The sequence below is a fragment of the Pipistrellus kuhlii genome, unplaced genomic scaffold, assembly GCF_014108245.1.
Source record: "Pipistrellus kuhlii isolate mPipKuh1 unplaced genomic scaffold, mPipKuh1.p scaffold_m20_p_16, whole genome shotgun sequence".
NCBI classification, from domain to species: Eukaryota; Metazoa; Chordata; class Mammalia; order Chiroptera; family Vespertilionidae; genus Pipistrellus; species Pipistrellus kuhlii.
In genome coordinates this window covers 14379231-14397001 of record NW_023425471.1, presented here as the reverse complement: position 1 = coordinate 14397001, position 17771 = coordinate 14379231, and the positions used below count along the sequence as shown (strand labels likewise).

Genomic DNA, 17771 nt, shown 5'->3' with positions numbered 1-17771 from the left:
GAAGGGGCAGAGAGAGAGGTCAGAGTATTCTTACATTGGAAGTTTCTTAAGTGACTTTAATTCAAAGTAATCAATATGTCATTATGGGATATTTTGGGTTGGCCTACTTTGAACCCCAACAGTTTCCATCTGGGGAATTGTTTGTGTCAGGGAAACGGAAATTGTAAAAATGGAGGGAATTGGAAAGCTTAGGGTTTTGGAGGAAATCTGAAGATCAGTGTTTGATGCAAGTCAAGTTAGATCCCCACTATTAGAAACCAAAGCAAGCACATCTGGGTAAAATATTCAGAGTCTTATATATGGAACGTATGAACAATAGTGGGACAAGAACTGACACAGTAGTGAATGTATCAACTGTGCTTTGGTACTTTGTAAAGTCAGGGCCTAATTTTCAAGCTTGTCAGGCCAAGGACTAAGGTGAGAAATAAGAGGCAGGACAATCAAAGACTAATATGGCCCAATGGCCCTTAGGAATGCGTAATATCAATGCAATTTAAAGAATTCTTTGTCTCTCTTTCACTGCACCTAGTTCTTTGTATAGTATATGAAATATGTCTATATTGAAGGTTTACCATAATCCTAACTGTCCAAATGTGTATCCTCTCTGCAGGAATAGACAACTTGGAATATTCTCAAGCAAAGTTTTCAATGGTTTAATTCTCTGGTAAATTTTTAGCCAGTTTTTGTGGAACTACACCTTTTTTTTCCCCACTAGATAAAAGGTTGGTCCAGAATCTAACCCAGCTTAGTTCTAGCTGAATTATTTATTGCAGTATCCTCTATTCATTTAGGAAGACTCATTTAATACAGGTGAGTAAAATCTCCAAGAACCCATACCACTCATTGGAAGGCTCTAGAATCACTTTTATTAATAAACAATATTGAAGAAAAAGTAATAGTGGAGGGAAAAATGCTTAGGTAACTTTGGCAAAGATGTGTCCTGGCAAGTTCACCTGTCAGAACTGATAATTTGTGGTTTGAAAAAAAATCTGTGTTCTTCAAATGCTTTAACATACCTCTCTAGAGAGGTCTTAAAAAGAAAGACTTTGAAGGCCCGTACGATAAGTTAAGGGATTTATGAATCAATGGCAGTAAAATATGATTAATTGTGACAGCTTCCAGTTCCTTCTCTCAGCTTTAGTCTTGTGAGTAATATAGCAACTCATATGATAATTGACCTAATTGCTAGCAAGACAGCAATTTGACTCTTTCAGGGACACTGTGATCAAAACCCCAAACTATTAGCTTACATGCTCTGTGTGTGCCCAAACCTTTTGAAACTTGCAGAGCTGGTGAACTTGAAGTTAAACCATAAGTTAATCAACATCATCTTTTTTCCCCACAAATAGTTGGGCTAGATCATTCTGATACTGTTGCAATAAACCTGGTTATTAATAAGAGGAAAGGAGCAAAGGGAAGGCCAGTTTATAGACATGACATTTGTGCAGCTTCTCAAGGAAGCTGCAGTTTAGATGCATGCCCAGCAAAGCCTGGGTGAAACAGGGAAGGTCCTCATCTGTCAGTCACACCTTGGATCAGGTCATTGGCCAGAGTAGGCTTGGCCAATTACAAGTGGGAAGATTTCAGATACTTAAGCTCCTAAACAAAGGCGTTCTCTCTTTTTCTCTCTCGGGACTCTTGGGACTCTTGTTGCAGGGGGGTCGGGGGGTGCTCTCCTGGCTCCTGTATATTCTCCCATATGGCCCATAGCCATGTGGATCTCATATACAATGGGCTGACAGACTGTAACTAGCCTAATGCTAAACCAGACCCAGGTCTACCATGGAACGGAGACACTCTGGACACTGGCTTTGCTTCTACCTCTGCTTAATCCCTAGCTGTACCTCTTCCAGGACTGGATTAAGGAAAATGGGACTTTGTCACCTGAGGGATGTAATTCCAAAAAATGAAGCTTTCTACCACATCCTATCCTCTCATGGGGGCCTCCGGAAATGCTTATCCCAGTGGTACCCCATGAACCTCACTCCCACCAGCAATAGTAGAAGACCATCCACGCATTTCTCTGATAACAATCCCACACAATTATAAATCTCTCAAGGACAGGACCTTGGATGTGTTGTTGCCTTTGTGAATTGATGACTTATTTGTTGTAGCTCCCTTAGAATGAGAATGAAGGCATAGGAGGGCCGGTGTGGCTCAGTGCCCGGTTGTGGGCTTGATTTCCAATAGGGTGTGTGCAGGAGGCAGCTCGTTGATTCTTTCTCATCACTCATGTTTCTATCTCTTTCTTTCTCTCTCCCTTTCTCTCTGAAATCAATAAAATATATTTTTTTAAAAAAAGAAGGCACTCACTAACTTTCAGAGGAACTTTTAGAATATGACCTTGGAGGATATTTTTTGGTTTCTTAATGCTTTTATTTTACTAAGAATAAAATGCTGTTGGTAGAAATAGAAATTTGTAAAACATTGTGGAAGATATAGCTATTGAAAGGTGCTTTAACATTGGCCACAATTTTCCTCTTTATGTTTAGGTAGTCAGACATTATTGTGAAAATTTTTTTTCAGTTTCCTTGACTCTTCAACCATTTAGTTTTGTGGTGCTGGAAGTTTTTCTAGCTATGGGCAACTTAACCTTAGGTCACACATGCTAAAAATAAGCCTTGGTGTTTAACTTTTCCTGGCTATGTGCCTGTTTATAAGAACAGAACTTTAATAGTTGCATCCTCCTTAGATACATTTCATTTTTCTTCTTCTCTCCTTATTATAATACTTAACGGTCACTCCTACCTTGTCCCAAAATGAAATACCAGTTGTTCAAGTAAACAGATTTTCATTTATGCCCTACATATTCTCTCTACTACTTCCTTTATTGGGGAATAATTTAGACTCTTTGATTAGAGCTTATTGAAGACAATGGTCAGGATGGTGAAAGTAATTTATACATACAAAGGAAGAGTGAATAAGACTAAATTCAACTTTTCCAAGTTGAATCTTGGAAAGTAAAGATCCAGAAGAATCATGTTGACTGTCATCAAACTTTTAATGGGCTTGCCGACACCTGTTTGGCTCAGTGGATAGAACGTTGGCCTGTGGACTGAAAGGTCCCAGGTTCGATTCTGGTCAAGGGCATGTACATTGGTTGTGTGCACATCCCTGGTGAGGGGTGTGCAGGTGGCAGCTGGTCAATGTTTCTCTCTCATCAATGTTTCTAGCTCTCTGTCCCTCTCCCTTCCTCTCTGTGAAGAATCAATAAAATATAAATAAATAAATAAATAAATAAATAAATAAAAGTCCAGAACTGCACTCAAGGGGCAGACAGTGAAATAGGGATGCTTTTCTAGTAGTTAGGCTTTCCAAAGATAGAATTGGCTTCCTTGAGAAGGAATATGATCCAGTATAAGCTATTTGATAACTTGGGAAGATTTTGTGGAGTAGTTCAATTACATAACATTTAAGTGTTTCCAGCCCTGAGAAGCAATTTTTATTCTTTTACATATATAATATATTTCTACTCTAAATTCCTCCATTGACTTAATAAATATGTTGGCTGGAGAAAGAAACAATCATATTGCTAACTGCTGTTTACCTTTCCCTTACATTCTTCCAAAGTAGAGTATTTTAATATTGCGGTCACCTTGACAACAAAGGTGTCTGTTTTAATAGTTTTAAGTAACATTATTCAAAGGGATTCTATTGCCCAATAAGGTGGGGGGATATAGTCTTTAATGTTCTTTTTATTTTCAAACCTCAAAAAGTCTAGGATTAAACATATACTTTGAATTTAAAATCATTGTGAATTTGCTGAGTAAGAGAACAACAAGTGTAGCTGTGGCAAAAACTGGAGAGTTTTCACTTAGCATAAAATGGAAAAATATTTTTCTCTTGCATATGAAACCTTTCACCAATTAAAATGGATCAAATTTTATAATTATTACTAATTTCAAACAATTCAATATATTTATATATAATATTTTAACCTTGTACACAAGGCATTAGGACTGTTGTGGGACCAGATTTAGTGAGGCAGATGTTGCAATCATCTACAATCTATCTTACTTGATCATTGTTAATAAATTATAGTTGAATAGTAATTCATTAATGCACAATGAATGAGTCGTCATTAATCATGGGATGATATTGCACATGTAAAAGTCATCCAAGGCAGAAAAATATCAATAAGTAATACAATGGGGAATCCATTGGACATATTTTTACACTAAAGGAATCACCCTCTAATAGGAAACACAATCTTGGATTTAAAACTACTTCAGCCCTAACTAGTTTGGCTCAGTGGATAGAGCGTCGGCCTGTGGAGTCAAGGGTCCTAGGTTTGATTCAGTCAAGGGCATGTACCTTGGTTGTGGGCACATCTCCAGTAGGGAGTGTGTAGGAGGCAGCTGATTGATGTTTCTCTCTCATCGATGTTTCTAACTCTCTTTCCCTCTCCCTTCCTCTCTGTACAAAAGTCAGTAAGATATATTTTTAAAAAAACTATGTCAGTTATTTTTCATTGATTTGCTTCTTTCTAACACTAATAAGTTATATTTAACTAAATACTTCCTCTGTATATGCTTTATGCCTAAGTCTTTACTTCTTGTCTCCTTCATCTTAAAACACAGTGAAGAGTTGACATGTATCAGGAAACTGAAGCACAGGGAAGTTAGACACCATGCCCAAGGTTATACAGTTGGTATTAAAGCAAAGATAAATCCAAATTTGACTCTAGAGTAGGGGTGTCGAACTCAATCAGAGAAGGGACCAAAATCTAAAATCCAGCCTAAATCGCGGGCCGAATGGTTTACTGAACAGTCATAAACTGTCATTGTGATGGAAACGCAGCGGAGTGCAGTGATGACAGCGCGGTGCGGGCCACATTGGAAGGCCTGGCGGGACGGATTTGGCCCACGGGCCTTGTGTTTGACACATGTGCTCTAGAGTCTGAGCTAGTCTCCCATCTACTGTGTTATCTGCCTTGATAAACTGAATGTTAATGTGATTATTTTATTTAGAATAAATTTATGTAGAAAAACCATTATTTTTTCTGGTTCCCACTTATTTCCCTCTCATTATAGGTTCAGTTGACCACTCAAGCTTAGAAGGTTATACTCATATACTCACCCCGTTTGTGAAGGAGAATGCTGGCATGCCGACGTCCATTTCCATTTTCAACATAACAAGAGTAATTTCCCAAGTCACCTTCTTGTACAGAATCCACAATTAATGAGATGGAAACTTCCTGTTCCCCAAGATGCTCCTTGAGAATTCTAAAATATAAAGCAAAACGAAACAAAAAACCCCACACAAACATACACATACACGACAAAAAATAAAAATAAAAAAAAATAAAGTAGATGAATCTAAATCTGATGTGAAAATACCTACAGCATCTTTACTTCAAATTGAGCTATGGATTTATGCTATTTTAACAAAATCATACCATGCCCTTCTCATTTCTAATGAGTAAGTTTGTCTTTGTAAATGTTAATGAAGTTGCAGTTCATTATCTCTCTTAACAGGACAATCGCACTGTCATAATAAAGAGGTGAGAGAGACCTTGAAGAAAAGTTTAGGATAGCTTTCCCTTTAAGAAGAAATATGATGTAAAGGTGAGATAAGATAGTCTAATGTTTTAGGCTAGAGGACAAATTATATACAGGTTAATAAAAAAATAAGGAAGAATAGAAAAATTTTGAGGTATATTGACATTTCAGTTGAAACCTCCAACCTGGCCTTTTTAAAAATTATACAAATCAATTGCCTGTTTTTAAAGAAATATGAAGTTATAAACATGTAGACAAAGTATTCTGATGAAGTGCTTCATTGTGACATTTAAAATTAATGGTAAATGTTCACTAATCTCACTGTTGAAGATTTTAGCAATCTTTCTGAGCAAATGCAAAATTTCAGAGTTAAAGCTTCCTTTCCCTGTTCAAAGCGTTTCAGCCTCCTTTACCTTCCCATCTGTCTGGCAACTCATCTCTGCACAACACTTTCTAATGCATAATTAAAGAATAATACCTTTCTGGAACATTCCCTGACCACCCACAAAAAGGGAAAGGGGGGAAATGAGGAGATTTGTTGTTCTTCTTTAACGTTAGCATTTCAAAGTGTATGAGTAAATGATAAAAGGCAGGGGAACACTGTAGTACATATTGGAGGATTGCCCATCTGGGCATTTCAGAACACAGTTGGAGTATAAGATTCTTGTGTAGCTGTTGCCAGGGGAAAAAAATCCTAGAAGAAATAACCTTAGATGACAGTTTTATGTGTTTTTATATTTTGCTGAAAAACTTTTTCCTTTATACCTTTGATCAAGTTTAAAAGCCCTTGTTATTAAAAGTGTCCTCTTTCAAGAAGATGAATCTTTGATAAATGCTCATGTACTCCCAGAAGTTGTGACCTTTAGATGGGAGAGTGTTTACAAATGATCAGCATTTAGAATTAGTCTTTTTTTTTAAATAATATATATTTTATTGATTTTTTACAGAGAGGAAGGAAGAGAGATAGAGTTAGAAACATTGATGAGAGAGAAACATTGATCAGCTGCCTCCTGCATATCCAGCACTGGAATTGAACCTGGGACCTTTCAGTCCATAGGCTGATGCTCTATCCACTGAGGCAAACCAGTTTCAGCTGGACTTAGTCTTAACGTAATTATTATTACTATCCTTGTTTGTGTACATTATGATTAAAAATCAATATCTATGGTCCTGACCCATATGGCTCAGTTGGTTGGAGCTTTGTCCCATACACCAAGAGGTGTCAGGTTTGATTCCAGGTCAGGTCACATATCCAGGTTGCAAGTTTGATCCTGGGTCGGGGCATGTGCCAGAGGCAACTGACTGATGTTTCTTTCTTATATTCATGGTTCTCTCCCTCTCTCTCCTCCTCCTTTCTTTAAGATCAATAATAAATGAGTATCTATGCCCAAGCATAATTTTAGTCATAACTGAATACCTGAATACTTAAATTATTTTTTAAAAGAGGCTTAAGAATTATGTCCACAAGCCAAAACCGGTTTGGCTCAGTGGATAGAGCTTTGGCCTGCGGACTGAAAGGTCCCAGGTTCGATTCCAGTCAAGAGCATTACCTTGGTTGCAGGCACATCCCCAGTAGGGGATGTGCAAGAGGCAGCTGATTGATGGTTCTCTCTCATAGGTGTTTCTAACTCTCTATCCCTCTCTCTTCCTCTCTGTAAAAAAAAATCAATAAAATATATTTTTAAAAAGAATTATGTCCTCAAATAGATGGTATTTTGAGTGCTTATTCTCTATCACTCCCACTATATTCATATTTAGACCTTAAAGTTAGGCTAAAAAGGTAATTAAAACATTTAATGATCCTTTATCATTCCTACCAAGTACTTTATAGTCTACTTGCTGCCTCAAATATGAAAACATATAAAAGAAAATGACAGAGATTGTGTTTGGTTGAATCCTTTTACCTTGTTAGTATTTCCTCTTAACAATTAAAAAAAGCTCTTACAAAAAAAAGGCACAATATCACATTTTCTATATTTTGATCTGTCTCACATTCAGTTCACTCCTCAATGAAAAACTAATTTTTATTTCTCTTAAATTATTTACAAATGGCATTCATGTTTTACAATTTCATAGGCTCTTAACAGTGTTTTGCCTCTTTGCCAATATATGTCTCAATGTTTTCATTATAATAGTAAAACAAAACAAAACAAAACAAATATTTTATTTTAGCTTACTTTCTTGACACCAACAGAGTAAATGTTAATCTTGACTACAAGGTAAAAGAAAAAAAAATATTTTACCTAATGTCACTTTCCCAAACTCGATTTTCATCCAGATCTTCAATAAACTTTTCTCCTTTCATCCAATAAATTAAAGGACTGACATCTCCACTGTACCCAAAGAAAGCTCTGCAGGTTAGATTAGCTGAGTCACCTGTCAAGAGAAGTGATAGACATGTTATAAAATTATCTGTACACTCTTATTTTAGACAGGCTAGCAGGTAACATTGTAATTACTTCATTGAATGAATGAAAAAATCTTTTTAAAATAATATATTTTCAGGTATTTTCAACTGTTGTCAAATTTATAAAATATGTGTTTTTAATGGTTTTTTATTATTTAAAAAATATTTCAGAGAGGAAGGAAGAGGGAAAGAAAGATAAAAACATCAATGATGAGAGAAAGTCGCTGATTGGCTGCCTCCTGCATGTCCCCTGCATGGACTGAGCCACAACCTGGGCATGTGCCCTGACCGAAAGTCAAACCGTGACCTCCTGATCCACAGATTGATGCTCAACCACTGAACCACAGTGACTGGACTTTACAGCTTTTTAATGAAATTATAGCGACTCAAGAACTTGTAAATAAGACTGGTCAGCTATTTTATAGAAGGCTCTTCCATATAGGTTTGCTTGATATTTCCACATGATTAAATTGAGGCTATAAATTACTGGGAAAGTACCACAGAGGTGATATCAGTCAGTCACTCTGTCATCTCCTCCCATAGCTCTCAGAACATACCTGTATTTATCATAATACACTAGAGACCCAGTGCACAAAATTTGTGCATGGGGCAAGTTCCTTCAGCCCACCCTGCACCCTTTCCAATCTGGGACCCCTTGGACATCCCTCTTACAATCTGGGACCACTGGCTCCTAACTGCTCACCTGCTTGGGTGCCTGATGCATCTACTGCCCCCCTCTGCTGGCCTGGTCACCCCCAGCTGCAACCCCTGCAGGCATAGTCACCCCCAACTGCCTGCCCCTGCTGCCTGGTTGCCCCCAACTGCCCTCCCCCACTGGCCTGGTCGCCCCTTAGTGCCCTCCTGCTGGCCTGGTTGCCCCTTACTGCACCCCTGCTGGTGTGGTCACTCCCAACTGCCCCTCCTCACTGCCCCCTCTGCCATTCTGGTCACCCCCAACTGCCCCCCTATGGGCCTGGTAGCCCCATGCACCCCATGCAGCCTGCTGCTCAGTTGTTTGGTGGCCCCTTACTAACCCCCCTGCTGGCCTGGCCACCCCACACAGCCTGCTGCTCAGTTATTTGGTCATCCCTCAATAACCCCTCTGCTAGCCTGGTTGCTTCACACAGCCTGTTCAGTTGTCTGTTCAGTTGTTTTGGCTATGATAGTCGTTTAGCCATATATATATATATATATATATATATATATATATATATATATATATATTCCTCACAATATTTTGTTTGTTTGCAGGTCTAATCTAGCAACTAGTGTTCATTCTCCAAAGGTAGAAATTATATCTGTATTTACCTTTATATATTACCAGGGCACATTACAGTATCTTAAATATAGTAGTAGCTCATCAAATAATTTCAAATCACTCAATAACATGCTTAATACCTTTCAAACTTGTATTTTCTATGCCTTACTTTTATAAAAGCTTCACTTATTAAAGATAATTTGTCTGCAACTTATCACAGTAGGCTAAGTCCATCTTATAAACTAGCCTTCAATATTGCATACACAGAGCCTTCTCATTCAGATTTTATTTCACTTGAGGACTGTAGTCAGTTCATACCAGCTTGTGACAGTCCATTATTACATTTTCAGAAATTTGGTAAGCAGGTTGTTAAACACAGTAATTATTTGAAATTAAATTATAGAAGCTTACAATTAAAATACAATATTAAAAACAAAGGCTAATAGATATTCAAAACTCCCTAATTATTCTGCTACATTATTCATCTATAGTATCCATATGGCAGAAATATTGTATAATAGTGTACTACTGCACATCTTTCCCCAGCTGCACATTTAGTGAAATTATGTTGGTAGCTTGTAATCAACCACGGTGGGAATATTGACCCATAAATTGCCAAATGCTGCAAATCAAGATATGATTTATTGTTCTGATGATTGCCTGTGGAGAAAATGTCACTAATATCTCTCACTTCCTCTCTCTCTAAAAAATTAAAAAAATCAATAAAACAATATTTTTAAATGCCCTTAAAGAACTCAATAGAGACAAAATATGCAAAATAGAAATCAACAGAGAATGTAAATCTAAAGGTCATTAATTTTAAAATCATTAAAATCTGGCTTATGAAATTTTAAAATGAGATGCAATATACCCAATATTAAATTGTAGGAGGATCTATCTCAGCATACCGGGACCCTATTGGCAATAGACAATTGAAGTCTGTGAAATTTTAGGGTTTTTTTTAAGTGGATGATTTGTAGCAGATTAATGTTCTTATATTTTAGCTATAGTGAATTTGGCTTTAAACTACTTTTTTAACCATACTCTCTAGGAGACAATGGTTTTTATTATGGTTTTGCCAGCCTCAAGAGTAAAAACCTATGGCTAGCAATGGTCTATGTTACCTAAAAATCTATATCACACATGATCTGGATACCAGGTGAATATAATATAGTAGAGATATTATTTATACTAGCAATAAAAACAAAGTATGATCAGAAATGGTTGTGAATAAATGAACGACAAAGTCATATTGAGTCAAATCAAAGGTTTTATGAAATACATATATATATACAGAATGTTTGCAAAGTCTTAGATAAAAAACTAAATATTTTGTGGTCCATTCCCAATTTATATTTTAGATTTAATGTTGCTGTTAAAAATCCAATAAGTCACAGAATTTAAGAAAATAATTCCATGTTCACTTAGAAATTTAAGTAGATAGATATTGTCAATAACTTTCCTAAAGAAGTACAAGTATGTAGATGGTCCAAAAAATATAATGTATTGATTTTTTTATATTTTGTTTTTTAATAAAAATTGCATATATTTAAGGTGTAAAGAATTATCACTTTACACATATAATGCTACAGTCAAGCTAATTAATATATCATCTTTTCACATAGTTACTTTTTAATTTTTTTGTGTATAATGAGAGCACCTGTGATCTACTCTTAGCAAATCTCCAGCATGTAATACAGTGTTATTAGCTATTGTCATAATTTTGTACACTAGATCTCTAGACTCGCTTACCATACATAATTGCAAATATGTACCCTTTGATCAACATCTCCCTATTCCCCCAGTCTCCTAACCACTGTTCTACTCTGTCCTTCTATGTATATGATTTTTTTTTTTTTAGATTCCACATGTGAGATCATGCAGTTTTTTTCTTTCTGTATCTGGCTTATTTTACTTAGCATAATATTTCCCAGATTTATCCATGTTGTTGCAAGTGATGAATAATTTGAAGGCTGAATAATATCAAATCATATATACCACAATGTCTGTGTCCATTCATCTATCAATAAACATTTAGGTGTTTCCGTATCTTGGCTATCACGAATGGCTAATAGGTATATGAAAAGATGTTTAACATCACCAGTCATATGGGAAATGCAAACCAAATACATAATGAGATCTCACCTTATACCTATTAGGATGGCTATAATAAAAAAAAAAATAACAAGTGTTGGAAAGGATGTGGAGAAAAGGGAACCCTTTTACTCTATTGGTGGTAATGTACATTGGTATAGGTAGACATTATGAAAAAACAGTATGACATTTCCTCAAAGAAACAAAAACAGAGCTACCATATGATCCAGTGATCTCTCTTCTGGTGTTGTCTCACAGGGAATAAAATCACTACCTTGAAGAGATAACTGTGTTCCCAGGTTCATTGGAAAATGTATTTAAAAGCGATGATAATAATAATATGGTGCTCATCCCATAGGCAGAGATATAGCTCTTTGGAACCAATTGTAATGCATAAAAATATGAGCAAAGTAAGTCTAGGCAATGAGTTATCAGAATTTGAATTATGATCTGGAAACAAAAGTTAATTTTATATGATACCACAAAATTGGAATTTATTAGAGCTAAATGTTATAAAAAAAGATATGCTATCTAGAAAAGGAAATATGATTTTTCAGAATTTGAGCCTTGACATAATAAGAAAATTCAAGATCAACAGATTTGAATAAATAAGTAGTTAAACTGCAGTAGAGTGGAAAAGAAAATGAAACCAACAGAGAATGATTATGAATTTTTCTTTATTGTGTTTGCTATCTAATGTGTGTCTGAGTATAGTTTCAGTTAAAAAAAAAACTCCACATGATAAAATAACACTTAGCCAAGTGCCTAGAAAAGTCATTAATGGATTAATGTCCCAGATACTCAACTTGCAAATAATCATAGCCAGATTTTGATAAAAATTATAGGGAAGGTCATTAGTATTACATCTCCTAATTCCACCATTAATCTGCTTTTTGCAAATTTCCACCAACTTTCATCTTATTTTAAATCTTAATTGTTGATAGTATTACAGATGCCCCTCACCCCCATTGACACTTCCTAGCACAGCCCCACCCCCACCCCCACCCCAAGCCTTCACCACCCTATTGTCCCTATACATGGGTTATTCATATTCATAAGTTCTTTGGTTGATCTCTTACCACCCACCCACCCACCCCCAACTCCCCCTGAGATTTCAGTCTTATTTAGTTTAGCTGAATAGGGTTAAGCATGTTATATATATTTTTGTCCTTAAGCCAGTGAGTCTCTAACTTGTCCAAAAACTTGTCCCTGCCTCCACCAGATTTTACAAGTGTGGAAGGTTCCAAGGAATTCCATCCTTAAGAAGCATTCATAGGAGATTTTCATGCAAGTGGTTACAGTTAACTGTCTAGAACAATTTATTTTTATCTTAGACTCTGTTTTAAGTGAAACTGGGATCAGAAAAGCAACATGATTGGAAAACACTCAGGCTTGGCCCTTAAGCTTTGAGCAAGGACAGGGAGACTGGGAAAGAGGAAACTGTTCATAATAATGACAGTGGTGGGTGGAAAGGTAGCTGGTGTAGATGAGATACAGGAAGTACAATTGAGTCACTGATAAGTCCATCTAAGATACAGTAACATATTCTCTTTCCAAAAAAATGCATGAAAGAATTTCTATTTCAGTGGAAAACCACTAATTTATCTATTGTACACCTTTGTGAGTTATGAGATTCTAGTCCTTTCACTGTTATGACCTATTTTGGACTCTTAAATTGTAGGTAACTGGCATGTAAATTTTCTCATGTCTTGTAGTGATTTAATTAATTTCATTCCCCCTCTCCTTTCTTAGCTCCCTTATTTTTACCTATACATGGAATTCTTCTTGACATTTCTTTACTCTGTATAAACATGCTGTTTTGAATTTACATTTGATTTAGTCATAATCTGTCTGTTCCCTTCATATCATATGAGAAAAAAAATTTAAATCCTCATCTGAGGATATTTTTCATTACTTTTTAGAGAAAATGGAAAAGAGAGAAATATCAATGTGAGAGAAACACATTGGTTGCCTCCTGCATGAGCCCGGGCCCCGGGAGGAGCCTGCAACTGAGGTACATTGCTCTTGACCAGAATTGAACCATTCGGTCTGCAAGCTGACACTCTTTCCTCTGAGCCAAACCAGCTAGGGCCAAAATTTCTTTAGCATATGTTCATTCTTATATCTGTATGAAAGCAATGATTGTACATTGTTCTTAAAATTAGCTGTTAACAGAAATACAACACTTGCCTCATTGCCTATCATTACCTTTAAAATAAGCAACACACAGTATTTATATATCTCTGATATATCTGACATTTGTTAGATTGCTGAAGGATTTTTATGAATACTTTATTCCTCTTTTCTTTTTTCAAATATAAGAACAGAAATAATATTTTATCTTTACTTTGTTTAAGTCCAAATGATTTTACTTGTTATAAAAAAATCTATCCATCATTTCTATCTTTGGCCCTAATTTGTTGTAACATGCAATTTCTGAGAAGGCAATCCATGTGATTCAGAGAGTCAAGAACCATAGCTCTTCCTTATCCTCTTCCATTTAGATAGTGAAAAAAACACCTCCAGTTTCACCTCTGACACCCAAATGATAGTGCTAATACTATTTACTACACTTGACCAGAAATACGGGAAATGAGCATGAGTACTCCATAAGTTACATAGCCGAGAAATACACATTAATTTCATTTTGCTCTCAATTTTGCTCCTTTGCTTGCCTTCAAACAATAACAGAATAATTTAAGCTATGACCTGGCCAACTACACACATCAAATATATCAGTTAGCCAGGCCTGGAGTCTTGAAGATAATAGCATTCTTGCTGTCTCAAGCTGATATCTGTAAAAGCTACAGTAAATTGCACTAAATGCTTCTGCTGCCTTTTTGCCAGAAAGGTGCACCATCAGCTCAATCTTACCAGGTTCCGAAGGAAGCACTCTAAAATTGATCATAAAAGAAAATCATTTGCTATCTAAAATGAGAACAATGCTTGTCATATAGCAGGATTTCAAGTAGGCTATAATGTGTGTGTGTGTGTGTGTGTGGGGAGTGAATGGAAGACAGTGCTGAGAGGAAAAATAATACAGTTTCCCTTCAACCATTGTATTCCAATGGGCAGTTAGTAGGTTCACTTGTGATTTAGTGCAGCCTTCTAGTATTTGGGGATCATTTGGTCATTTCCAAAATTGCTGAGAACAGAGATTCTCTCCACTAGAGGACACTCTCTAACTTATTGAGAAATTAAACAAAACAAAACCCCCCAAACCCTCTTTCTTAATTAAAAGAACATTTCTTCCCTAATTAAAAAGCATCAGTATTCAGAAATCTTACTCATTCAAATTAGAATATAGCGAGCGTTTTGTTCTTAAAGAAGATGTTGAATAGTAGGGGGATTTTAATTTCATTTGCACCATTAATCATGCATATTAAAATTACTCTCTGGTCATGGTAAAGATAAATGTTTTGCAAAAGTCTCTCCACTTAAGATAAAAGCAAAGTGGTTCACAAAACATATTTATCTTTTGTCATCAGTTCCATGGAATGGCTTCTCTTCCAGAAAGCTTTATCCAGAAATGAAAAATCTCTCTTATTCTCCCCCTTCACCTCCCTGCTCCTACACAAAAATAAAGCTCCTTTGTAATTTCCTCAATATCTTTAGCCCAAATAAATATCAGGACCAATGGCACATAATATTTGCTGGCATCTAACCACACTGAGTTCTTTGAAAATCAGAGGTTATCTAAGGATTCTAAAAGAAAGGAAAGAAATGGAAGGGATAGGTTATATTAAGCTCATAGTTAAGGATGTTACTCCTTTAAGTAAAACAACCTCTACTGAAATTTTAAGGGAACAAAATCACATAAAAACAAGACACATACTTTTAAATCTGCTCATCACAGTTCAGCTTAGTGTCAGATTTCTTTATGAAAATGTATTTCAGACTATTTTAAGACACATTGCTTTTAAAAATATATATATTTTATTGATTATTTACAGAGAGGAGGGGAAAGGGGTAGAGAGTTAGAAACATCCATGAGAAATATCCATCAGCTGCCTCATGCACGCCCCCTACTGGAAATGTGCCCACAATCAAGATACATGCCCTTGACCTGAATCAAAACTGGGATCCTTCGTTCTGCAGGCTGACACTCTATCCACTGAGCCAAACCGGTTCAGGCACAACACATTTCTTTAGTTTCTTTATAAATTATCATTATTATTTAAACTATTACAGATGTTCCTCCCCCCCACCCCCATTAACCCTTCTCCTCCTCAGTCCCTCCCTTCCCCAAGCCTTCATCCCACTATGGTCTGTGTCCATGGGTAATGCATGCATGCATATACATTCTTTGATTGACCCCTTCCAACCCGTTCCCCACTCACCAACTCATTGCCTCTGAGGACCCTCAGTCTGTTGCATGTTTCTGTGATTTTGGATCTATTTTGCTTGTCTGTTTATTTTGTTGCTTAGATTCCACATATCAGTGAGATCATGTGATGCTTGTCTTTCTCTAACTGACTTATTTCACTTAGCATGATACTCTCCAGATCCCTCCATGCTGTCTCAAAGGGTAAGGATTCTTCTTTTATACAGCTGCCTAGTAGCTCATTGTGTAAATGTTTTTTTAATTTTTATTATTATTATTTTTTGTGTGTGTGTGTGTGTGTGTGTGTGTGTGTTTTGTTTGTTTGTTTGTTTGTTTGTTTGTTTTCCCATTCATCTACTGTTAGGCACTAGGGCTGTTTCCAGATCTTAGCTATTATAAATAACACAGCTTTGAACAGAGAGGTGCATATATTCTTTCTGATTGGTATATTAGGCTTCTCAGGTTATATTCCTAGAAGTAGGATCACTGGATCAAATGGCAGTTCCATTTTTTTTAATTTTTGAGGGAACTCCACACTGTTTTCCATAGTGGCTGTAACAGTTTGCATTCCCACCAGCAGAGTACTAGGGTTCCCTTTTCTCCACATAATCTCCCCATCAGTCCAGGCTTCCCTCTACTAGTCTATTAAATGAGGAGAAGTATACTTCTACTTTACTGAAAACATTGTATTTTGGGATAATTTTGTTTCTCAGCTTAGGCTGTACCCAACTAGTACCTCTAGAATGTACTTAAAAATATATTTTTTATTGTTTTCAGAGAGGAAGGGATAAGGATGGAGAGTTGGAAACATCAATGATGAGGCCTCTTGCAAGCCTCCTACTGGGGATAGAGTCCACAACCCAGGCATGTGCCCTGACCAGGAATCAAACCCGGGACCCTTCAATCCACAGGCCTACATTCTATCCACTGAACCAAACCAGCCAGGGCAAGAATGTTTTGTTGTTTTTTGTTCTTTCTCACATGGGCTGGTTGCATTAAAATGGAAGGTCAATTTCAAGTTGCCTTTTGCTATATCTGCAAATGAACAAGAAACGCAAGGTGTTAAGAGGTAACTTTAAAATGTACAGCATGCTTTGCTTATGTTTTAACATATACAACCCATAATCCTTATGTTTATGTGGCTTTTAAGGTTAATGAAATCTTCTTTAGGAGTTTCATAAGCTTATAAAACATGGGGAGTGAAGGACATAATGATAACTCATGCATGATTATTCAAAATGTACATGGACAATCAGTGAACTCATTGTTTTGTTTTATTCATTTCTGTCTAGAAGGGCTTTCCTTGGTCAGCATTAAATTAAAAATACTCAGTAAAATTGCTGGTGTTTCATACATTGGTTTACTCTGCTTGTCTTCTCTCCATAGAGGCTTAGTAAAATACTTCTGACAGCTTTGAGCCTAAAATACACTATGGAGCTTGTTCGGTTTGAACTGCCATGGAAGCAGTTTGAAAAAAATGAAGTTCAAAATGAAAGGGGATTTTCTGTGCTGAGTTAATCACAAAAACTTTCAGAAGTTGATAACATTCATAAATATTTATAGTATTTAAACATTTCACTGTTATTTTCCTATCTTGTGTATGACCAGCTATTCTCTCAGTTCTTTTCATTCTGGTAAAAGACATAGTATTTCTATTTGGAACCTGTATCCAGCCTCATTATCAGTCTATTCTACTATTGGTGTCTTTAAAATCACTTGAAAGTAACCCTGCTCTTCTAACTTTCAATCCTTTTCCCTGATTATACAACCTCAGGTTCAAGAGACATTTATTCCCATGCTTAAAAGTATTTTATTATTTCTACACCTGAAATTTCTTGAGAAGCTATGACATTCTTCTTAATTTTTCCTTCTTTTGGGGGTTCCTATTTCACATTCTATAACTTTATTCTCCCTCATGGTATTAGCTTTACTCTCAGCCTTTATACTAAGCCAGTACCTTATTAACACACACACACACACACACACACACACACACATACACACACACACACACACTACCCACATTCTGGTTATTCTTCTTTGAGCTATTGGGAGATTTTCACAGGGTTTTAAATCACAAGTGTCTTATGCTGGGCTTATTAAACACCTATCTGGAAGGTTTATAACTCTCAACATGTCTTCAATAAAAGAGATTGTAAAGTAGCATCTGAGACTTGTTGGCATCCA

At 36.3% G+C, this 17771-nt stretch overlaps 1 protein-coding gene across 1 annotated transcript in view; it reads right to left on the bottom strand.

Moving 5' to 3' along the window:
• Positions 1-17771, bottom strand: part of IL1RAPL1 (interleukin 1 receptor accessory protein like 1) — a 314390-nt gene that overhangs the window by 37620 nt on the left and 258999 nt on the right. Inside the window, exons 2-3 of the mRNA XM_036439706.2 lie at positions 7745-7877; positions 5080-5225 (exon numbers count right to left, since the gene is read on the bottom strand). Coding sequence (XP_036295599.2) covers positions 5080-5225; positions 7745-7877 — 279 coding nt within the window. The remainder of the gene's footprint in view (positions 1-5079; positions 5226-7744; positions 7878-17771) is intronic.